The sequence below is a fragment of the Paroedura picta genome, chromosome 11 (assembly GCF_049243985.1).
Source record: "Paroedura picta isolate Pp20150507F chromosome 11, Ppicta_v3.0, whole genome shotgun sequence".
In the NCBI taxonomy this organism is placed as follows: domain Eukaryota; kingdom Metazoa; phylum Chordata; class Lepidosauria; order Squamata; family Gekkonidae; genus Paroedura; species Paroedura picta.
The window spans coordinates 860,899-883,594 of NC_135379.1; the positions used below are offsets into that span (position 1 = coordinate 860,899).

General features: G+C 61.3%; 2 protein-coding genes across 5 annotated transcripts in view; both read right to left on the minus strand.

Annotated features, from left to right (window-relative positions):
• Positions 1 to 9,875, minus strand: part of LOC143820848 (uncharacterized) — a 34,184-nt gene extending 24,309 nt beyond the window's left edge. Inside the window, exons 1-4 of the mRNA XM_077304172.1 lie at positions 8,868 to 9,875; positions 7,747 to 7,867; positions 6,727 to 6,840; positions 4,094 to 5,436 (exon numbers count right to left, since the gene is read on the minus strand). Coding sequence (XP_077160287.1) covers positions 4,094 to 5,436; positions 6,727 to 6,840; positions 7,747 to 7,867; positions 8,868 to 9,035 — 1,746 coding nt within the window. The 5' untranslated portion in view covers positions 9,036 to 9,875. The remainder of the gene's footprint in view (positions 1 to 4,093; positions 5,437 to 6,726; positions 6,841 to 7,746; positions 7,868 to 8,867) is intronic.
• A 3,286-nt stretch (positions 9,876 to 13,161) lies between these two features.
• The window catches only part of DHX30 (DExH-box helicase 30), a 28,647-nt gene continuing 19,112 nt past the window's right edge, over positions 13,162 to 22,696 (minus strand). For all 4 annotated transcript variants that reach the window (XM_077304321.1, XM_077304320.1, XM_077304322.1 and 1 more), the window contains 12 exons: positions 21,845 to 22,666; positions 20,498 to 20,576; positions 20,136 to 20,240; positions 19,466 to 19,641; positions 18,860 to 19,066; positions 18,568 to 18,649; positions 18,120 to 18,313; positions 17,864 to 18,023; positions 17,463 to 17,620; positions 16,508 to 16,611; positions 15,238 to 15,377; positions 13,162 to 13,502 (listed from right to left, as the gene is read on the minus strand). In XM_077304321.1, coding sequence (XP_077160436.1) covers positions 13,267 to 13,502; positions 15,238 to 15,377; positions 16,508 to 16,611; positions 17,463 to 17,620; positions 17,864 to 18,023; positions 18,120 to 18,313; positions 18,568 to 18,649; positions 18,860 to 19,066; positions 19,466 to 19,641; positions 20,136 to 20,240; positions 20,498 to 20,576; positions 21,845 to 22,666 — 2,463 coding nt within the window. In that variant the 3' untranslated portion in view covers positions 13,162 to 13,266. The remainder of the gene's footprint in view (positions 13,503 to 15,237; positions 15,378 to 16,507; positions 16,612 to 17,462; positions 17,621 to 17,863; positions 18,024 to 18,119; positions 18,314 to 18,567; positions 18,650 to 18,859; positions 19,067 to 19,465; positions 19,642 to 20,135; positions 20,241 to 20,497; positions 20,577 to 21,844; positions 22,667 to 22,696) is intronic.

The window sequence follows — 22,696 nt, forward strand, 5'->3', positions numbered from 1 at the left end:
GCCTGGAAGTTGGTACCCGGTGGTGGGAATGCCTCAGTGGCCTCTCAGGCCCCAGGCCTGCGACTGCTCCGGGCTCAGGTTTCCTTCCCCCCATAACTCCCGGCTGAGGAGACCCCGAGAGGCTGGCAAAGAGAGGCTCCTTGATCTGCCCGGCCCAAGCAGTGAGACTGCAGGGCTTCCCCCTCTGCCTGCCCTGCTTGCTTTCACCCACCACGGCTGGAGGTCAGAGGCCGGTCTCCCGCCTTCCCGGGGGGGGGGGGGGCAACTCCCGGAGGAGCTGGCCTCCTAGACTTCCCTCGCCTCCTGTGACTCCCGTGAGGGGCCCAGGGGCCCGAGGACTGCCCTGGGCCACTGGGAGAGCCGTCTGCACGAAGCGTGTCAAAAACCAGGGGGTGACAAAGTGGAAGGGAAATTATTTGTGGGGAGGGAAGTCGGAGATGTGTGCATCAGTTGGCTTCCAAACCCTTCTGTGCACAGATTTCTGCGAGAGAAGAGCTCGGGCTCTTTTGGGAACACAAAAGGGTTTGGTGTCCAGGAAGACCTTCAAGACTAACAAAGCTTGGGTCGGGGGGGGGGGGGGGTTCGGGCTTAAGGCTCACTTCTCTGGACAGCAGGGACTCCGCAGCGTTCCTCCCTGCCGCCGGCTGTGTCAGTCTTGAGGTGTTCCTGGACTCTTCCACGTGGGGGTCTGAAGGACTGACTCCCCCAAACACTCCCCTGCCAGAAACGTTCCTCTTTCAGGGATCCTGCAGGCAGGCCCACTTGGCCACCCATCTCGAGGGAGCGCTGACTCCGAAACCTGCTCCGCTGCCAGAGACGTTGCTAGAAAACCGGAGCCAGGGCCTTGCCATCAGGGGCTCCAGCTCTGCAGAACGGCCCCCTGGAGAGGCCAGGGGGGTCCCCTCCTTGGAGGCGCCGCCAGGCCGGCCTCTTGGCCAGGGATTTTGAAGAGGTCTGGACTGACCGGCATCTTTTGAGGGGTGGATGGGGGAGAGATCTGACTCTGATTTTTAGTTTTTAAACTGAACCTGTTTGTAACTGTTATTGTGAGCCACCTTGAGCCAGAAGGAAAAGTGGGACAGAAACATTTTAATAAATAGGAAGCATCACTTCTTGGCAAGAACTCCTCATTGGCCCACGACACAAAAGGAAGCACAGCCAGCCCCTCTCCTTCCAAATTGAACGCCTTCACCCACCCCACCCCACCCCACCCCCACGGACGCATCACCAATGCAAGGAAGAGGATGACAAAACCAGGGAAGGGAGAATGTACGGGCAGCTTGTTATTTCGTAGGTCTGCCTTGCCTGAGTGGGGGCAACGATCCTAAAGTACATTCAAGGGGTTGGCGGGCAGAGGGGGATGGAGAAGACCCCCATTTCCTTGGACAGATATTTCCTGGGTTTGCAAACCAGGGAACTTCTAACATGACACCCCCTTTTCTGCAGCACATCTCCTAAAAGGGAAACAACCCCGCCCGTTTTGTCCTCACAGGGAAGCAAGTTGAAGTTGTGTCAGAAAGTAAAATGCCTGAAATAATTGACCGCTCCGGACCAAACCCGTTTTCAGTTTGGCCCCAGAAATGATCGGGGCCAAGTCTCTGATTCAGTAATGGAAATAGAAACACCCTGATTTGGTTTCGGGTCTTGTTGAGACCAAGCAGTCACTTACAAAGGAAGCCTTGCAGGTTTACTCAGAAACAAATCCCACTAAGCTCTGTGAAGCTTACTCCTGAGTATGCATGTTCAGGCCGCAGTGTTGGTGGCTTCTTCCTCCATCTTCACTCTTGTATGCTCTTTGGGGGGGGGGGATGATCCCACCCCAGAAAAGAGGTCCCATTTTTTCTTCCAGATTCTCCTCTCGTTAGCCAGGAGAGGGGGCATCTGAAGACCACCATTTCAACTTGCGCCTGACAGGCGGCATGTCCCAATCAAAACACATCTGTGTCAAAGGCAAAGAGACTCTTTCTGGCCTGGGAGGCAAAACTGGTCACTGCTAAAGTGCTATAGCACTACAGTGGTCAGGCACCACATTTCTATTGACATTTCAAACAGTTCCTCTGAATTCTCAGTTGCTGTTTTTAAATTAAGTCTTCAGCTCCTTTTGTTGTGGCGATTAAAGGAGAAAGGGGCAGGCAACTTTGTCCAAACAGCCAGAAAAGGAATGGGAAAGGTAAGCTGCTGCAAGATGGCTGGAGGAATGCTACTTGTACATCAGTGTGGTGCTATAGCACTACAGTGATCTAGAAGACGAATTGGTTCTTATACCCTGCTTTTCAATACCCAAAGGAATCTCGGGCTTACCTTGCCTTCCTCACATCCCAACAAACACCCTGTGAGGTAGATTGGGCTGAAAGAACCACTCTGTGAGAACAGCTCTAACAGGACAGTCACTAGCTTGAGGTCAACTAGCTGGCTGCAGGTGGAGAAGCAGGGAATCAATCCCAGTTCTCCAGATCAGAAGCCACCGATCTTAACCACGACACCACGCTGGCTCTTTTGCCACTTACCTATTTCAAATTTTAACGGAAGCATTACAGTGCTATTGAGCACATGCGGAGAAAAGAACAAAGGGGGGGGGTGAGTTGCAGCAGCAGCAGCTGCGATTAATATGACCCCAAGAGCTGATGTAAAGCCGCAGGGGAGCATGTGTGGCAGAGAAACAACAGGAGGCAGAAGAAAATGAGCCAGGACCGGTCACCACACACGTGCCTCTGTGTTCACAGCTGTGACGAAAGCCATGCACAGAACCCAAGTTGTGTGAAAGCCACCTTTGCGTGGCTCCTCTAGTGGCAAAATCATTGGCCACGCTCCCACACAGGGATGCTTTCGCCCTGCCCTTCCCAACCGCAGTTACTGTGTGAGTGAGATTCTGAGCATGGGGACCAGCCCCTTTCTGAGTGTGCTTCGGAGGGGGGATTCCTTTCGTCACCTCTTTGCTGCCTCCTTGCCATGCAGCGAGAGGGAGGGCCGGAGACCCCCAGTGGGCTGGAAGGGGCTAGTCGATCCTTGTACAAGATTCACAAACCCACAAGGACCAGTGCGCTCACACACACACACACACACGACTAGAGCACTGGCAGGCTGGGCAGGAAAGAGATACACAACCCAGCTCTCTTCCAACTCGCAAATGTTGCCCCCTCCTCTCCAGGAGGCCACGATGCCCGGTGGTTCTTTGCAAACCGGGACCGATTTCTGTGGAGAGAAGCTGCAAGGAGCTCAGTTCTTGCGGTGAGAGAGCCCATGGTCACGTCCAGCCCAGGGGCTCCCCTCAGCAAAAAGCAGCGCCCCTTCCCACCTTTGAGAGGGGGAGGGGGTCTGGAGCGCCATCTTTCAGGTAGGTGCCTCTTCTTCTGGCAGGCATGCAAAGCTCCTGCTGCCAAATGGCGGCAAGTGTCCCAGGCCAGCTGGGAACCCTCCTGTGACTTCTAAAGCAGAAAGCAGCAGGCTCTGATGCCCAAGGAGCCCTCAGCCACTTGGGCCCACCCTCCAGCTGTGCTTGGCAGACTCCTGAGGAGGCCCCGCAGCCCACAGGCCTCTTGGCTAGGGGCGTGGCCAGAGCGCCCAGCAGGTCCACTTTGCAAAACTGCAGGATTCTCTCGGGGCCCTGGCCATGCCATCTGGCAGGGGCCTGCCGTGCAGTCAGCTTGCGACATGGAGTTCTTGGCAGGGCAGGGCTCTCTCTGGTCCGCAGCATCGGCCCGGCTGCCTTTGCACCAGGATGGCTGCCCGGGGCAAGTGCGTGCCCTCGAGGGGAAGCATCCTGCCAGACCCAGAGCTCAGCCATGTTTGGGTAAGAAACTCCAGCCTGAGCAAAAGAAGACCCCGCCGGAGAGCAAAACTATGCAGAACGCAAGCTTTCAAGTTACACTGGATTCTTCAGAGCTGGTCTCTGGGAAAAGCTAGAGTCCGCTTCAATGGATCGAAGGCTTCTGATTCTCATTAGGTCTGACTCGAGGCCTCTTTTCCAAGGAAGCTTTCTGTGACGCAAAAAGGGTCACCAGGCGAGTCCCCCCGACCCAAGGGAGCGGCTCTCCGGGGCCTTCGCGAAAGCCAGGCAAGAGAATCCCACTGCGGAGGGAAGCGGCTCCCGTCAGGTGTGTCTCCTCCGATGCAGGGTGAGGTTTTTGACCTGCGGGAACTTCCGGCCGCAGTCGCTGCAAGCAAAGGACCTCCTCCTCCCGGCCCCGGCCCCTGGCTGAGGCGCAGCAGCGTGCTTCTTGCTCGCACCGGCCCGTCTGCTAACGGTTCTGCCCACCGGCCGGGCGGAAGGCACGGTGTCTTGGCCCAGAATGGTGCCGGCGGGTGAGGACCCGGATTTTGGCAGCCGCTTGTCCTCGTGGGTTTTCACGTGGACCTGCATGATCCTTTCATCCCGAAAGCGCTTCCCGCACCTGGGGCAGGGGTAGGGCTTCTCTGCCATCTCCCGGGCCCGCTTCTGCGCCAGGGCCTTGGTGTCCCCGGCCGCGAGGAGGTGCTGCTCGCCACGGTGCACGCGCTGGTGGCTCTTGAGGTGCTGCAGCTGGCTGCAGGTCTTTCCGCACAGCAGGCAGCAGTAGGGCCGCTCCCCAGTGTGCATGCGGCAGTGGATGGTCAGCGTTGCCTGGTTCCGGAACGACTTCCCGCACTCTGCGCACGCGTAGGGCCGCTCCCCGGTGTGGCTGCGCAGGTGGCTGATGAGCGGCTGCTTCTGGGCATAGCGCTTCCCGCAGGTGGTGCAGGCAAAGGGCTTCTCGCCCGTGTGCACGCGCTGGTGGCTCTCGACGTGGTGCTTCTGCCGGAAGCGCTTCCCGCACTGGGCGCAGGCGAAGGGCTTCTCCCCAACGTGGACCTTCATGTGGGCCACCAAGATCTGCTTGAGCCGGAAGCGGCGCCCGCACTCGGGGCAGGAGAAGGGCCGCTCGGCCGAGTGCGTCCCCTGGTGCTTGCGCAGGTCTTGCTTCTTGTTGAAGCTCTTCCCGCACTGGGGGCAGGTGTGGGGCTTCTTGGGCCCCGGGGAGCCCCCCAGCTGGCGCAGGAGCTGCAGCTTGGCGGTGAGGCACTTCTTCCCCCGGGGGACGTAGCTCGCGCTGGGGGGCTCCTTCTGGCGCAGGTGCGTCTTGAGGTGGCGCTTCAGGTCCCCCCGGGAGGGGAAGGCCTTGGGGCAGAGGCGGCAGCGGAAGGGGCGCTCCCCCGTGTGGGTCCGGATGTGGATGGTCATGGCCACGTTGCTGAGGAAGCTCTTGCCGCACTCGGGGCACTTGGGCGGGTTCATCTTCAGCGTCACCCGGGGCAGGGCCTCGGCCTCCGTCTTGGCAGGGGCCTTCCTCGCCCGGGTGGCCGGTCTCTCCATGCCCATCGAGGGGTCCTTCTTCTTCCTGCCCCTGCGCCGGACGGGGCTCTGCATGCTGAGGCCTGCCCTTTCGCCTTCTTCGTCTGCCATCCGAATCTCATCTCCTGCTGGGAGAAAGGGAAAGATTCCTGCTCTCACTGATGTAGAGCCAAGCCTGGCACTGCTCCTGTGCCAAGAGAGGTGCCCAGAGGGAGGGAGGTGCTCCGAGGGCTACTGCCAGTCTGCAGAGGCAGACTGGGCCTGGGGGAACTGACTCGACTTCAGGCCGCGTCCGGGCAGGGGCTTCTCTGGATGGCCCCTCGCCTCCGCCCGCCTCTCCTGGCCAGTGAGTAGGAGACCCACCCTGCCATGGGCTCTCTGGCTACCTGGGATCCCCAGCCCTGAGAAGGAGGCTCTGCGGGGCCCCCCAGTCGAGTCCGGCCCTTCCTGGCCGCTGCCTTTGGAGTGGCTCTTTGTAGGACTGTCCCAGTTGGATTCGCGCCCCTTGCTGCCGATTCACGTCTTGCTGCTCTTTGGCCTTTCTTACGGCTTGTTGTTTGGGAAGGGGCTACCAAGGTCTCCCGTGGGACTCAGAAGCACATCCTTACTCCAGTGCCCAGGACTGAAGGAGACCACCTCGTTATAAATTACCGTAACACTGAAATGTGTCATTGGGTGGGAGACCTAAAATCCAGGTATGGCCAGAGCACTAGACCACCTTCAAGTATTTGGGGGGGTGGGGGGGGCGGGGGGGCACTCTATGCCTCCGGCTCAAGGGAAGCTCAGCGTGATGGCACAGCCAATGCTGGGCAGCAGCAGCACGGACTGCAGAGTTCTGTGTGTCGAATTCCCCAATTACTGCTGACTTGAGAAGAAGACTTGGTTTTTATACCCTGCTTTCACTGCTTGGAGGAATGTCAAAGTGGCTTCCAACCGCCTTCCCTTCCTCTCCCCCCAAGAGACACCCTGTGAGGTAGGTGGGGCTGAGAGAGCTCTGAGAGGACTGCTCTGCGAGAACAGCTCTAACAGGACTGTGAGTAGCCCAACTGGCTGCCGGGGGAGGAGGAGTGGATACTCCAACCCAGCTCTCCAGAGTAGGGCTGCCTCTAGCTGCACCATGCTGGCTCTCCTTTTCTTGGAAACTGAAACAGTTTAAGGTTCTTTTCCTTATTGTTCAGGCATTGTCCTTCTGAACATGTTCCTCCCACTGATCTTTCCCTCATGCACGGGAGTGTCTATGTCATATTCTGACGGAGAGAAAGATCTGTGCTGCTCTATGGCTGCCACAGCCATAAAGAAGGCTTCCAGAGGCACTCCGCACGGGTGTCCCGCCCCCACGCGGAGCATCTGTGGGAGAACCGCCACAGGGTCAGCACCGCGTTCCCTAGCCGTGGCCGAGCTGCTCCCCACAGACTCACCCAGCCAGGGGCTCGGGGGTCTCCTCCACCGCGGGGCTTCCAGGGGTTCTTCTATGCAGGGGTCCTCTTCTCGCTCTATTCTGCAGACGACTTCAGGTTTCCTGGAAGGGTACCCTGCAGCGAGAACAGAAAGCGATGCGGCAGTCACACGTCACCTACGGCCTCCCCAGGATCCCAGAAGTGCAGGCCGGGGGGGGGGGTGCAGGCCGTCCTCCCTGCCCTGGAGGCTGCCCCCTGTGCCCGTGCAAAGGGCCTGCTCTCCGCCTGCAGCGGCATGCCCAAGGCACAGCTGCAGCAGGGAGGGGACAGGAGGGGCACGGGGCCCACAAGGAGGGAGCCACGGCTACCTGCCCCTACCGTGTCTGCTGAAGGTTTCCCACCAGGGATGGGCACCGTCTGCTGGGATGTGGTAAAACATGCCCCTCCAACCATGCGGATTCGGCTAGCCCAGCTCAAGGACCACCCACCCTCTTCGCCTACTGCAACTTCTCCCCCCCCCCCTTAGCCTGACCTGGGCTCGGTCCCCCTCTGCCCCTTTCCTCTCCAGAACCTGCCTGCAACTCTCCCCTCCGCCCTGCCAGCCTCTTCCCCAGAGACCCTTCGGCCTGCTCCAAGGGCTCCCAATTTTGGAGTTCCAGGACCAGGCCAAGGGCTGACCGCTGACTCCTGTAGGGCTGTGTGTCGGCGTCTGCTGCCACTAAAGGCCTGGTTCTAGTTCTTCCGATGAGGCTTAGCGGACACAAGGCGCTTCCTGGAAATGGTTTGAGCTCTGACCATTGAGAATTTATCCCCGGGACAACAGTATGTTTTGTTTCTATGGAAACAGAAGCCATTTGATGATTCTAGTAAAATTTCTGTTCCACCTTCGGTGCCTTGCCCAGCGTCATTGTTTGTTTAGCCCCAAAAGACCTGGCTGCAGCAACGGGGGCCTCCCACTGCCGCCCCCCAGAAGCCCCCAGGACTCTCCCCACATGCAAGCCACCCGCTGGGCCTCCGAGGAGCAGCCCGTGAGATCCTCACCCAGAGAGGCCACGGCCTCGTAGTTCTCCACCATGACGGCCCGGTACAGGTCCCGCTGCCATCCCGCCAGTTCCGCCCACTCCGCCGTGGAGAAGTAGACGGCCACGTCCTCAAACCTCACCTGCGGCAGCGAGAAAACACTTGGGGGACCTCCCAGCGGGGAGCTCCAGCAGGGCCGTCTGCAGAGGGGCCCCAAGTGGAACGGGGCTGCTGTTCCCGAGAAGGTGGCAGCGGGCCAGGGGGGGGGTGATTCGGGCAGGAGCCCCGTGGGCGGACCCAGCGAGGCCAAGCATTGCTCCCGGGTTAGGGCCCAGCACCGCCTGCCTGCTGCCCTCCCTCCTCCCTCTTCTTGGCTGCTGCTGCTGCTGGGCAGCCCCGGTCGGTCGGTCAGCGGCTCCTTGGGGGCGGAGTGCTTGCAAGGCAGTAGGTGGCTGGTGCCCGGCCTCGGGGTCTGCCGCTGATGCCCACCCCCAGCACCCTGCGATCCCCAACCGACGGAGCGGCGCTGCTTCAGGGACGCAGGAGAGGGGCACGGCTGGTGCTCTTCCACAGGGGAGGGAACGCCCCTTGGGCTAGGGGCCAACCGAGAGGAGCACCAGGGAAGGGCCGGACGAGCAAGGGCTGTGGAGGCAGGCTTCCCACTAGGCTGGACAGGGCCACCAACCGCATCGCAGGGCCGTCAATGCCGTCTCTCAACCCACCAGCCCTGCAGGCGCTTGCTCGCGCATGCCTTGACCACAGCAAAGCCAAGGGGAGGAGCCCTCTGTGGGACGCACACTCCCACTGCCCGGGGCATCCAAAGAGCTGCGACCAGCCCAAGGTCACCCAACCAGGGGCCTGGAGAGGAGGAGTGGGGCACATTACAGGCTGCTGCTGCTCTTTCCCCACCGCACCAAGCTGGCTGCCGCTCCAAACGTGTCTTGCCCAGTGTGGGGTGTGGGATGATTGTCCGGGAGACCCAGGTTCGACTCCCCACTAGTGCCATGGAAGCTTGCTGAGGTGACGTGGGTCTCTCAGCCTACTCTACCTCACAGGGCTGTAGGGAGGATAAAAGAGAGAGCAAGGAGACACTTTGGGCCCCCATCCCACTGGTGGGAGAAGCCGGATCCGAAGGAACCCACCTTGTCATCCCAGCCACCAGGCGGGACACTGAGGCGGCAGGCCCTGACAGTCCGTGGGTCCAGCGGGGATCTGGCTGTGCGTGGCGGTGGTGGCTGAATGGGCCGCAGCCTGCCCCTGCCGACAGCACTGACAGGAGCTAGCTGCACTGAATTCTGACCCCAAGGCATGAGAGACCATCGAGGGAGAGAAAGAGAGAGAGAGGAAGTCCCACAGGCTTCCCTTTGAACTGAATCCAAAAGATTCGCCGCTGTCTGCCCTGATCTCGTGTTCTCAACGCCTCCTGCCCGGCTGGAACGCCAGGCCTCCGAACGGGAGGGGTTCTGCCCGCCTCCGGGCCCACAGACCGCTTTCTGCGGCTGCCCCAGCCAGGGTGAACAGCTTGGCAAAGAGAAGCCCGGCCTGCAGACCCCTGGCGGGCCCTTCCAAGAACCCGGAGCTTGTCAGGGGGCGGGACTGCCCTCCTTTCCCACCCCAATTAAATGGCTTGCAGCAGGGAAGGGCTGCGCGCTTCCGTCTTCATCCAGATTGGCCAGGTCAGAGACAGCTCAGGCAGGCCTCTCAGGCGACTACGCCCCCCCCCATTGGTCAGAGGCATTCCTGGGGGTGGGCATTCCTGGGGGTGGGCGTGAGCGGCTGCCTCCTCTAGGGCGATGGTGGGGGGCCGTGTTGGTCTGCAGCAGCAGAATCCCGTTTGAGTCCAGGAATGCCTTGGAGAGCCCAGACAGACGTTTCCCGGCCTGGGCAAATCCCACTTTGGGCTGACTCTGCAGAGCTTCCAGATGTGGCGAGACCCAGCCAGCCTGGGCCACCCAGACCACCCAGATGTGACTGCTTTGGGTGCCAGCGGGAGATTCTGGCGAGAAAAGGGGGAGGGGTGATGGGCTTCAAACCTTGCAGAATTGCCACCCCCGAGAGAGACGTCCTGAATGAATTTTGCCCCTTGGTCACCCAGCCGGTCCCAGTTCTGCACCCCCCTTCGTTCTTAGACTATTTATTTCTGCGCTGGCTGTGCCTCCACCCTCCCACCCCCACCCCCCCACCAGGACTGAGGCTAGGATCAAAAACGGCTCCCTCCATTAGGCCCTTGAGCCGCTGGACAGGCAGCGGGAAGAAGAAGAAATGCTGGGGATTGGCCCCCTCCTTTTCTCTACCCGAAAGAGTCCCCAAGGGCATACCATCGCCTTCCCTCCCTCCCCCCACCGCAGACACGCTGGGAGGCGGGTGGGGCCGAGGGAGCTCTGAGAGAACGGGGCCTGGCCCTTCATCTCCGAGGCTGCCGCTCTCCACCATGCCCCGCCTGGCTCTCAGGGGAGACCCCGGACTCTTCCCTTTGCCAGGGGGGCTCAGAGAGGCCGCCGGGAAAGGGAGCCCTGGGGCCGGATCGCGGCTACTCGCCCTCCGTCCGGCCCTCCTGCGGCAGGCAGTTCCCCAGGGCCAAGCAGCGCAGCAGGCGAGCGCCAGCCCCCCCCCCGCCCCCCCCCCGCCCCGTCGAGCCCAGCCGCGCAGCGCACGGAACGCGCACCGGCGCAGGATCGCCCCCAGGCCAGCCCCGCAGCCCACCCCACCCCACCCCGGGGCGTGCATGGGGGGTGGGGGGCAGCCAAGTCCCTGAGCCTCTGGAAGCCGCCTTTCGCCCCCGCCTCCCTCTGCGCGGGCCGGCCAGAGCCTCCTGGGCCAGCTGCAGTAAGCAGACAAGCCCCCTCCCCCTCCCTCCGGAGCAGCGCCGCCACATGCTCAGAGGCACTCTTGCCCCTTACCTGGGCCTCCATCTCGCCCCGCCCGCAGGACAAAGGCGGCTCGCGGGAGGCGGGGGGGGGGGGGCGGCGGCTGCAGCAGCGGCTGGCAGGGAGGCGGCGGCGTCCGAGTCCAGGGGCGCAGGCGCACTCCGCCGCCCCGAGCACGCCGGGAAATGTAGTCTGCCGCTGGGATGCTGGGCTCGCCGGGTGGAAGAGGCCAGGCGGGCAGGAGGAGGCGCTTTTCCGCCAGGCTCCCTGGAGAGCCGCTGCCAGCCTGAGCAGGGAACACCGCCCTGGATGGACTGCTGGGTCTGACGCGGTCTGAGGCCGCCGCATGCCCCACGCTGGCTGGGAAGGGCCCCAGCACCCCCAGTCGAAATGGTCAGGCAGGAGGCGTCGGAGAACCGCGGAGCCCCGGAGAGCGGCGAGGGGCACACGGGCCACCCAGTCCCCACCCGCTGAGCAGCATCCAGGAGAACTGCTGGAGGACTGCCAGGGAGGGGGGGCTCCCCGCCCCCTGAGGCAGCCCATCCCATCCCATCCCATGGCTGAACTATCCCAACGGTGAAATCCCCCCCCCCCCATTTCTAGCCAGTCCCATCCCCCACTCGATGCTGCTTGAAATCTGTCGGCTCCGTCTCGCTCAACACCTTCAGGCTCCTGTTACTCCACAGTGAAGCCAATTCTTCCTTTGGACCGCTCTGCTCCTCCATAGGCAGGTTTGCACTGCTCCTATTCCTTGCTTGATTATATGCAGTTTCAATCCAGGCCCCTAAGCTTCTCCTCTGAAAGCCCTACCCATTGATACGTCTTCAGGGAGGAAAACAAACAAGGCACACTCCTGCCTGAGACCCTGCAGATTGAGCTTGGTGGATGGAGACGGTCTGACTCAGCCTAAGGCAGCCTCCCTCATTTGTCATGTGCAAAGGCCCTGTTCTGGCCTAGGCTCTTCCTGGGGGCTGCCCCCCCCCAGGGCAGCAGCCCCTCTGGATTCCCACAGAACCCCACCGGCCACCTTGACCCCCACTGACCGCACGTGGAGAGACCCTGTTGGAGCTCCTCCCGTTCGTCCTTGGCCTTCGCCCCCTTGCCAGACCGCAGACCGGTCTCTGTGGAATTCCCTCCATTGCAAAAATGGCCCATGTACTTCCACCTCTGCTTCCCTGTCATTCACGGCACTCCTATCCTGCAAGAATGTATGAAACCCGGCCAGTCAAAAAGAGCCAGAGGCAACAACAGTGGCTTGCATCCCTTTCTTTATTGTTGGAAAAAGCTGCAGCATCCCGAAATGGCCGCTCGCGTGGCCCCACTATCCACTGTCACAGGCCAGGTTGGACCCAGAGCCCTGTGTTGCCCCCCCCCCAAAAAAGTGGCAAATGTGCCCACTGCAGATCACACAGAGAAAACACAACACCGATCACAAGGAGACTGTCGGGGACACGAGATGGAGACAAGACCAGGTGGCAGGGAGGACCCAGAATCGGTCAGAAGAGTTCAAGCCACTCAGTCTCTTGCAGCAAAACAGCTTCTGAGCAGCCTCTGAGCCCCTTCCAGGCGAATCGTGAGGCAGGGCGTGAACTGCTGCAAATGAATCCCCACCACTTCATCCCCGCAAGCCAGAGGCTGAGAGATGCCCCCTTCCTGCATCCAAGGAAAGCTGCTTCAGGCCTCTCCAATGCTCCTGCCCTAGGAAGGGGCTGGCAGGTGCCCCAAGACCCCCCCCCTGGGGGCTGGAGCACCACCTGCCTGGACATCGGGCACCAGAGGAGGCCTCTTACCCACAGAGGCTGCAGCCCCCCCTCCCCTCCATCGGGCTCTCAGGGGAAGCCTCCTTTGCCCTTCTCATTGCTTTGCACTCCTGGCACTGTGTGTGTGGAGGATGCCAACGAGAGAGAGAGGGGCGAGGAGAGGCTGCCCACTGAGTTTTGAGGCCTTCTCTGCCATGCTCCTCTCCAATGATGTCAACATCGGAGAGCGTATTTTTTCCCCAATCCCAAGAGCCTGCAGCCAGAGAACCGGGGGCAAGGAGGAGGGAGGGAGGGAGCAGAGGCCTTAGTTCCCAGCAGAAAGGCCTCAGGGGGCGCATGAAGGACCACCCACCTGGCAGAGCCCCAGGGAGCCATACAGTCCAGGGAGTCCAGCCTGCCCCAGAAGTTCCAGGGAGCTTCTCCTGACCAAGGCCTGGGCTGTGTGTACACCGAGGCAACTGGATACAAGAAACAAAAAATTTTAAAGTGTTGAGCAAGGACTCCAGTGCTCCCCCCCTCCCCACATCCCCCACTGCCCACCTGGCCTGACAAGACTCGCCCCGGGCAAGCAGAGGACCGGCCTGGCTTGGGAGTGAGTCCTCCTTTCTTTCATGCACCATTTCCCAGCCTGGAAGCGCAGCCTCGATCCATCGTCGCCTGCAGACCCTGTGGGGCACAATGCCCCTAGATGCGGGTGGCGGGTTTCGTGTGCCACGCTTCTTGGGGCGGGGGGCACTCTTCTCCCATGCCAAAGCTGACACGGTGGGAGGGGCCAGGCCCCAGAAGTCTTCCAGATGGATACAGATGGATGTCACAAGGGATAAATATAACTTTATTTAAATAAACATTTGTCAACATCTTTGTACAAATTACAAGTCCCCACGTCCAGCCCGGCTCTTCTTCCGTGGCCGGGACTAAGCGCCAAAGCTGCCGGGAGGGCCCTTCAGCAGATCCACCAGGATGTCGAGGAGCTGGCTGTGCTGGTGCTGGAGGTCGCTGGGGATGGCCGCCATCTCGTAGCACAGGCAGGTCTCCACCATCCGGGAGAGCGCCACGCGGAAATCCCGCAGCAGCCGGATGGTGTACGAGTCCCCTTCCAGCACCAGCAGGTCGCTGTCCACCAGGGAGACCGTCGCCCGCCAGCCATCGTCTTGGGGGGACAAGAAAAGTGGAGCCCCTCAGAAGGACGTGCCAAGCAGGCCCAGGGAGCCAGCCTCTGGCCGGGGAATTCGTCCTTTGACTCCTTTCCCCCTCCTTCCCCAAGCAACCACTTCGGAATCAAAGTCTCAAGAGCAGGGGTCAGTCCCCAAGCTTTCTGAGCCTGGAATTATGACTGAGGATGGCGAGCTGAGTCACAAAATGGCTGCTGAAGGAGACAGAGCGAGCCACAAAATGGCTGCCACAGCTTACCTCCAGCTGCCCAACAAAGGTCCTTGTGGTGTAGTGGCTGCCGTCACCAAAGCAACATTTTCAAGACTATGAAGAGTCAATCAAAATTCCCGTGGCCAATCAGAAGCACTGCAGGGCAAAAGCCCCACCTGGGAGCTGCAGGGAAAGGTCTCAGCAGGTACCACGGTGCCCTCGGACCCTGCACTGGAGACCCCTGACTTAAAGCATGCACTAGTGGTCTATAAAAGGCCTAGCTGTGTAGGGAGCACGCCTACGGAGGCCGGCAGCAGTCCCATGCCTCCAGGAATTTGCAGCCCCAGCAGCCTCTCCCTGACTGGCCCCATCTCTCCAGACAGGTCAAGGGAGCCTCCTTGAGCCCAGAGAAGGAGGATATGCCTGCTGCCTGGCAGGGAGAAACCTACATTACCTCCAAGCACCTCTACGCAGAGGGAAAAGCAGACCCCTTTCCTCTGGGAAGGGACAAGCTAGTTTGCTCGGCTGGCCGGAAGGGGTGGGACACAATCCCTCCGTGCAAGTGGGGAGCCACATCCCAGCCCACTGCCAGGTGAGTAAGTGCTGCTGCCCCTCCCCTGGGGGGAAAAGACACACAAAGAAAGAGGAAACAGACAGCCAAGAGGTAGGGCACACAACTTTAGGACTGATGCTGGGGGGGACTAGCGGCCAAGCCCCCCCCCCTCCCCAAACCGGAGCAGCCCAATCCAGGGCTGAGAGGCACCAAGATAGGTAAAAACCTGCCTTTACTTTCATGACAGCCAGCCGGGTGTAGTGATGAAGAGCGACAGAATCTAATCCAGCTAAGCAGGTCTGATTCTCCACTCCTCCCTCACAGGCAACCAGCTGGGTGACTTTGGGCTAGTCACAGCCCTGATAAAGCAGGAATATCAGGGTTCTCTCGGCCTCTCCTCCCTCCCAGGGTGTCTGTTGTGGGGAGAGGAAAGGGAAGGCGACTGGAAGCCCCTTTGAGCCTCCTTCGGGTAGGGAAAAGCGGCATCTAAGAACCAGCTCTTCTTAGAGGACTAGATGCTGTCTCGGGCCACAGAGGCTTGTAGGACGTGACCTTGGGCGAGGCACCCCTTCGCCACTTCAGCTGCCCCACAAGGGGCAATCGAGATGGACAGCAATGGGAGTCTGTCTGCAGCAAGAGAAAAGAGCCAGAGTCTGGCAGCCCCTTTGTGGCTGGGGAGGAGCTCATGGGAATCCCTCCTCATGTCTTCAAATTCCAAAGACAAAAACTGCGGCAGGAGGAGAAGCCATCATTACTCAGCAAAGCTCCTCCCCTGCCACAAATCTGGTTAGTCTGAAGGTGCTCTTGGACTCTGGCTCTCTTCTCCTCTGCAGGGTTGTTACGAGGATAAAATGGACAACAAAGAGGAACGCGAGAAAAAACCCTTTGGGCCCCCACTGGGGAGAAAGGCGGGATATAAATGAACACCGTAAGACAATTGGCTGGCTCCCTGTCAGGCGGGGTCACTCACCTCGCACGTGGATGTCTGTGTCCGTCATGAGCAGCACGGCCAGCGGGTGCACCTGGGAAGAGTCGCGCACAAACACCCCGCCGTTGGACTTGACCGCCATGAAGTACGTCAACCAGCGGCTGTAGAGCTTCGAGGCTTCCCTGCAGGGAAGGGGCAAAAATTGAGGAACTTCCCATCAGCCTCAGACAAAGACCTCACTTAAAGCCCTGGAGGAAGAAAGAGCCGCGAGGGGGGGGGGAGGGATCCCAAGCTGAGGAGAGGAGGAAACGGACAGTCCTTGCGAGGGAAGCCAGCCAGAGAGGCCCGTGGGAGAGCACTACTCAGCCGGTTCACAGACCCTGTGGAAATGGGCACACACTTCCAGGCAGCCACATCTGCTGGGTTAGCACCAAACCGAATTGGGAGACCAGCCAAGTTTTCAGGAAGTATCTGACAAAAGGAGCTCAGACTCCCCTTGGTGTTGTGGTTAAGAGCAGCGGCATCTAATCTCCAAAAGTGGAATGCAGCTCGGGACACAAGAACAGAACAGGGCAACTGCCTGACATGGGGGGGGGGGGGCGGGGGGCGGCACCCGAAGTTCTGCAGAAAGGAAAGGATGGAAGGTGAGGGGGAAGAAAAGAGACCCCAGAGAGGTGAACCACCTGATCCGTGGAGGGGAGGAAGTGGAGAGAGAGGGGAAGAGCCAAAGGAAATGCACAGGCAGCAGGCCAAACGTGGCTGTGGCCACAAACTCCCCAGAGTCACCTCCGTGGGCCAGGCAGCTATTAGCTGTCATATGAGCCCGAGGCTGCCTCCCTGGAGGCCGAGCGCTGGAAGAGCACTGGCCGGCAGAGGCTGCTGGCTGCTCTGGAGTCTCTGTGCAGCAGGGTCCCCTGAGGCTGTGCCCGTGGGCTCCGTGGTGCTTTCCAACGCGTCCTTCTGACTCCATGGAGCTCCCCAGAAAGCGGACAAAGCTGGGGTCAGGCAGAGTGTGCTCTGGGACGCCCTCCAGCAAGAGAAGGCGCTTCCCGGCAGGGAGCTGGAGGTCTGCTAAGACCAGCACGTGGCTCCATTCCCTGGCAGGCCGCACTTCTTTGCGTTCCCTCTCCTCTTTCCCCCTCCCTCCTCCTGGGCTCCTTTTCTCTTCCTGCCTTTCCTGCAATACGATCCTTGCGCCAAGTGAGCGGGGGGGGGGGGCTGCCATTTTGGAGCACCCCCCACCCCCTTTCAAAATTCCAGAGGCTCCAGAGGATTGAGGAGGCCTCCTGCCCCCCCAGGGCCCCTCGCTCACCTGTTGATGGTCGACTTGTGCAGGAGGACGGTGCCAGCTTTTGTCCGGTACGTGTAGCTGTTGGGCTTGAACTTGCCCTGCCGGGTCACTTTGCCTTGCCTCACCTGGGGCAGGAGGAGGGGAAACGACGCGTCAGCCAGTCTGGGGATGAGGCCCAGGAAAAGCGAACCGAGGCCCAGGAGGTGGCTTGGGGGCAGGGCAACAGCTCCCCCCCCCCCCCCCCCGCAGAAGGTCCCCGGTTCAATCTCCAGTGACAAGAGGACATGCAGCCGGGGATGTGAAAAGCCACCCAGCCAGACGGGCCCCCCGGGACTGACTTGGGCGGACCCCCGGTCAGATGCAGCCTGAGCACCACAGGACTGAGGGGGGAGTGTTGTTCCACAGGCTTGCTTTGCTTCTGCCCACCGAGAAAGACGGGCTTAAGTTTTTACTCCCAAGGCATTCAGGGCCCTGCGATCCAGTGGAGCTTTTAAGTCCTGTGCCCAGGGGGCACCCAGGGGCAACCGAAAGTCTGCAGAGAACAGCATCACCCTCCTTTGACACCCTCTCTCTGATGCTGGACCACAGAGGCAGCTCCAAGGATGTTATGGCAAAGGTCCGGAGTCAAAGGGGGAGGTTGACAAAACACGAGGAGCAGGAGGTGGCGACACATGCTCTCACCCCCCCCCAGGCCTTCTCTTGCCCCTTCCAGCATTCTGCCCCCTGTCCTGGGCCACATACAGATGGGGCTGGGGGGCTTGTGTGAAGGACAGAGTGGTGTGTCTGGCCTTTGCGATCCACTCTTCAGGCATTCCAGGGTGTGACAGGTGAGGGAAAGGACTCCTGGGGGAAATTTCCCAGCCTCCCCCTGTCCCCCTACACTGCCAGGGGGGTGAGGGAGTCCTTGTGGCTCAGCAGCCCTTTCCTGCCCGCATCAGGCACCGTGCTGGCGAGTAGGGAGGGAGAGGGGCCTCACCTGGATGAGGTTGGGGTACAGCCCAGCCATGAGTACGCCCTTCACCAGCTCTTCCTCCTCACTGTACTGGTTGCACACGGACGATGGCAGGAGGCAGTCCGAGGGGGTTGGCACGAGGTAAGCCTCGTAGAGATTCTCCGAAAACTGCTTGACGAGACCTGTGGAGGCAGCAGCGGAACAGAGCAATGGGTTGGCAAGGAGGAGAACGGAAGGGCCAGGAACGGCTCTCCCGCTATTGCCACAGCCCCCCCCCCTTCATGGGGCCCTGCAGGCACAGAAGGAAGAAGTGGGGCTGGCCAGCCACTGCCACAGGGCTCCTCAACTGGAAGGCCAGGGTCTGTGGCCAGTTGCCCCCTTCCTCTCCCAGGCAGATTCCAACTAGGACGGCCCAGAAGCCTCACCGTTGATGAAGCGCAGGCTGGGTGCGTACAGCAGGTAGTCCTGCAGGTAGTTGTCCCGCGCCCGGCTGTCCCTGCGGCGCAGAACCTCTTCCCAGCCAGACACGGCCCGAACAAAAGCCAAGTGGTCACTGCCACTCTCCTGGCTGAGGACAGCCTTGGCCTAGGAAAGCGGAAGGCGGTGGGGTCAGGCGGCTGACGTGCCCTCCCTCGCTGGCCCCCTCCCCGCCCCCAAAGCAGCCCCCTCCCCGCCCCTCACCTTGTCCACCTCAGTGCGGTTCTGCATGCTGCTGCTGAAGGGGTCCCGCGTGAGGCAGGAGACGATGACCAGGAGCGGGTGGAGGCAGCGGAAGATGGAGGCCAGCACTATGGCCTTGGCCAGCCGAGGGTCCGTGGAGATCTGAGCCAGGCGCTTGCCCAGAGTGGTCAAGCCCTCCCGGTGGTCCAGCACACCTGAAAGGGCCTCGGCATCAGCCAGGGCAGGGCCTGCCTCTGAGAGCAGACCAGCAGAGGCAAGGGAAGCCATCTCCACACTGGCCCCAGGACTGGGTTTTGGCCACTGTGTGACACAGAGTGGTAGGCTGGAGGAGCCACTGGCCTGATCCAACGTGGCACCTCTTCTGTTCTCAGAAGCCAGAGGAACAGGCCCTTGAGTTGGCCACAGCTCCCCCCCCCCGCCCCTTCCCCGCCTGCCTCTGATCACTCACCGATCTCCTGCAACAGGATCACAGCTTCATCCACCGCTTTGATGTCCGGACTATCCAAGGCTTTGGAGAGGAATTCGACAGCCTGGGACCGAAGCACACGTGAAATGTGAGGAGACGCACACAGCCCCCTCCTCCCCACGCCGGCTCTAGTTCCGAATGTGCCCACACGCTAGCCAAGCCTCCAGCCCTTCTCCAGACCCAAACTCTCAGCCCTGACCCAAGGGGCAGGAGACTTTGACCCTGGCAGGGCCAGGCTGTCCCCTCAGGGGCTGCCCAGGTGGGGGTCGCTCACCGTCTTCTCCGGCATGTGGAGCTTGGCCTGGACGACCAGATTCTCCAGAGGGGTGCGGAGGATTTCGGGCACTTGGAAGGTGGGCATCCTGTCCAGGCGGCTGCGGGGGAAGAGGTGGTAGGCAAAGCCCGACTGGCAGCGGCCGGCACGCCCCCGCCGCTGGATCACGTTGGACTTGGACACCCACACGGTCTCCAGGCACGACACCTGGGAGCAGAGGAAGAGGGTCAGGACCACACCTGCCCCCAAAAGACACCCCCCGGACGGCGGTCTCAGGGACAGGCCCTCCCAGCACAGAGCGTGACTGCAGAGGGCCCTGGGGCAGCCCCCTGGGAGGGCCCCACACGCAAGGGTGGCCTGGAAACACGGCAGAAATTAAAGGTCTTCTCAGCAGCCTGCGAAGGGAGCCCCAGAACGCTGGGACAGGCGGTGGCTGGCTACTAAAAGCCCCAGGACTCCCAGGACCCCCCGCCCTTCACTGTGGTTTCAAACTGACTGCACACAAAGTGTTCTGCTACGGTGGGCCAGGGAGGTGCTCCCAGACCAGGCACGCGTTTTGCTCAGGCGGCGGAAGGGACGGGCCCTGGGAGAAGCCCACAGGCGCACCTTGGTCTTGAGGTCATAGCGCTCCTCCTTGTGGGTCCCGCTGTCCACCACATGCACGATGTCGTTGATGGTGATGGAGGTCTCAGCAATGTTGGTGGCCAGGACGATCTTCCGCACCCCAGGAGGCGGCCGAGGGAAGATGCTCTGCTGGTCCATCATGGGGATGTTGGAATGAACTGGGGAGGGGGGAGAAGGCAGTGATTACCCCTCCCCGCCCAAAACACACGGCACAAGGAGTTGGTTGACTGCTCTTTGGACAAGGGTAGTTTCCCAGGCAGCTGCTGGCAAGGAAGCCACCAGGCCCCCAGTCCCAGGAGAGGGCAACAAGCAGCCTCCGTGGCCCCAGCACTTTGGGGCTCCCGGCTCTTCCATACAGGGGAAGGAGACAGGGGGAGCGAAGCCCCCAGCTGAAGACTGGGCACTGGACTGTCGAGCACAGGATATGGCCTGGTCTGTCATAGGGTCTACCCAGCCAAGGCCCCAGGCAGAGGCCTTCTGCATAACCTGCTGCCTGGTCCTGGTAACTGAAGGTGTCAGGGGCCAATGTGGGACCTGCTGAACGCCATGACCCCCCCCCCCCCGAAACTGCAGTGGCTGAATGTGATGAGGCCTTCCCCCACCCCCGTTCTTCCTGCTGCCCCGAAGCCAAAGTCCAAGAGTTCCTCCTCACCTGGCAGGACAAGGTAGCGGCTGTTGTGTGATCCCAGAGACTCCAGGAGACGCTGCTGCACTCCTTTGATTTCCTGCCAGCCAGGCAGGAAGCAGAGGATGCCACCTGGCAGGAGGGAGGAGGGGCACAGTCTGCAAGGGGGCAGCTCCAGGGGGCACCGGGCTGAAGCTTTGGACACTTGACCGTGGCCAAGACCCAGGCGGGCCCAGGCAGAGACGCGCGTGGCAGGGAAGAGCCACAGGGTGGGTAGAGGAGAACTCAACTTCCCCTGCCCTGCCATCTCCCCCCATGCACCATTCAGCCAGGGCCTTGTCAGTGCCCATCCCCGCCATACAATCCGGCGTGTCGAGTTCAGCCCCTACCTGGCTCTCCATGGGTGTCGATCTGAAGCACCAGGTCAGAGATCAGCTCCAGGTCAAGGACACACTCCTCATCCGACTGCTGCAGAGCAAAGGGGGCCGGGGTCAGCCCCTTTCCTGCGGGACACCTCCTGCCTGACCCCCGCCCCTCTGTTCTCTACCCCAGGAGGGCTAGCAGGCTGACTCCTGAGAGGGAGAGGGGACCCGGGCAGGCTGGAGCAACCCACTCAGGGACAGGCATCTTTTGCCTCAGGGCCCTCCCCTGGGAAGGTTCTCCCTTCTCCCTCTGGACTGCCAAGGCCCACCAAATGCACTGACCTAGAGCCGCCCCTGGGGGGCAACAGGTACAAGGTAGAGGCACCCCCCCAAAAAAAATAATAACAAAACCCCCTCTCTGGGCGTGGCCCATTTGGATTCAGTTTACTTGGAATTAGGCATGCAAGATTCATATCAGACAGTCCATAAAGGACTCCCATCAAGGCCTGCCCTCCCAGACCTTTACAGAGCCTGCTGCCAGCTCACACTGAGGAGGTGTGGGCACCTTCCACCCACCCTCCTGCCCTGCACAGGGGGAGAACCGGGCTTTCAGTTTGTGGTGGGACATGTCCCCAAACCGCAGCCTACTCCTGGAGTCCTTTCATGGGGTTTTCAAGGCAGAAGGTGAAGAAAGGCAATCTGCTACTGCTTACCTCTGTGCAGCAACTCTGGACCCCCCCTCCGCCCCCCCCCCCCTCAAGCAAGCACTAACCTGGGGCATGGATGCCTCCCTTCCAAGAGCCGGCAAGATTGGGCCAGCCGGAGCCAGGGCGCCTGACTGACTGGGAGTGGAGAAAGGGGCCTCACGTGGCCACTGGCTTATGCCAACCCGGCAAGGCTTCCAAGACAGGGGAGGCCACCCACTGCCTCTGCGCAGCCCCCAGGGCTTGCTCCCCAGGGTCAGTGTCCGGCAAGATCAGGCTAGCCTGGGCAAGAGAGGATCAGAGGTGGCTGCTGGCCTCTGCCTGCCTCTGCGAAGGCACCTCGGACTTCCCTGGCAGCCTCCTTTCGAGGACCGATCAGGGCTGACCCTGCCTGGGTGCCGAGATCACATCAGCCGCGGCCCCCGGCCCAGGGCAGAAGACCCTCAGAAGTGGCTTAGCACTGCCTGCCTCTGTAGAACCAACCCTGGACTTCCTCACTGGTTTCCCAGCCAAGGCCTAAGCAGGGATGAGGATGGGCAGCGCAGCCACACGGGTCATGGCGAAAACGTGCGGGGCCCGGCTGGGAGCTGGTTTCAGGGCCTTACCTGGGCGGCAGCAGGCATCCTGCGGACGCTGCCTCCGCCTCCGAAGCCAACGTCGCGAGACTCACCTTGATGTCATAGTGGCGGTGCCTGTGGCGCCCCAGCATGGCCAGGATCTCCTCCAGGTAGTACTCTTTGACAGGGTACATGAAGCCTGGCACCTTGACCACGGGGCAGTCCCCAAAATACTGCGAGAAGCGCTGGTTGTCCCCTGTGGCGCTCATCAGCACCAGGCGGAGGTCCGGGTTCTGCTTCTGGACGCCCTTCAGCAGGATGAGGAGGAAGTCGGTGTTGACGTCGCGCTCGTGCACCTCGTCCACGATGACGTGGCTGACGCCCTCCAGGCGAGGGTTGCCTTGCAGCTTGCGCAGGAGGATCCCCACGGTGCAGAAGAGCAGGGCTCCTCCCCGCACGGGCGGCTTGCTCTCCAGTCGCACCTGGTAGCCCACGTTCTTCCGCATGTTGGGCCCGAGCTCCTGGGCCACCCGCTGGGCCACCGAGATGGCGCTAATCCGCCGAGGCTGCGTGATGATCATGTTGCACTGGGCCCCGCGCCCCTCCAGGATGGCGTGCTCCAGGACCAGCTGGGGGATGCGCGTGGTCTTCCCGCACCCCGTGTCCCCAGCGATCACCACCACCGGGTTCTGCTCCACGGCAGAGAGGATGGTCTCTCGGTGGGAATCCACAGGCAGGGGGTGGCTCTCCTGCCACGCCGAGCCCCTCCTCTTCCAAAGGGACAGGAGGTTCTGGCTGAGGCGCACTTCCTCCGACTCCAGCATGGGGACGTAGGGCTTGCCTGTGATGGCGTCGCCGACCGTGCCCGGCTCCTTGCTCAGGTTCATCATGTCGTCGGCAAGCCGGGGTCTGACGTCGCGGCTGTCCACGGGGTACTATGAGAGGAGGAGGGAAAGGAAGAAGAG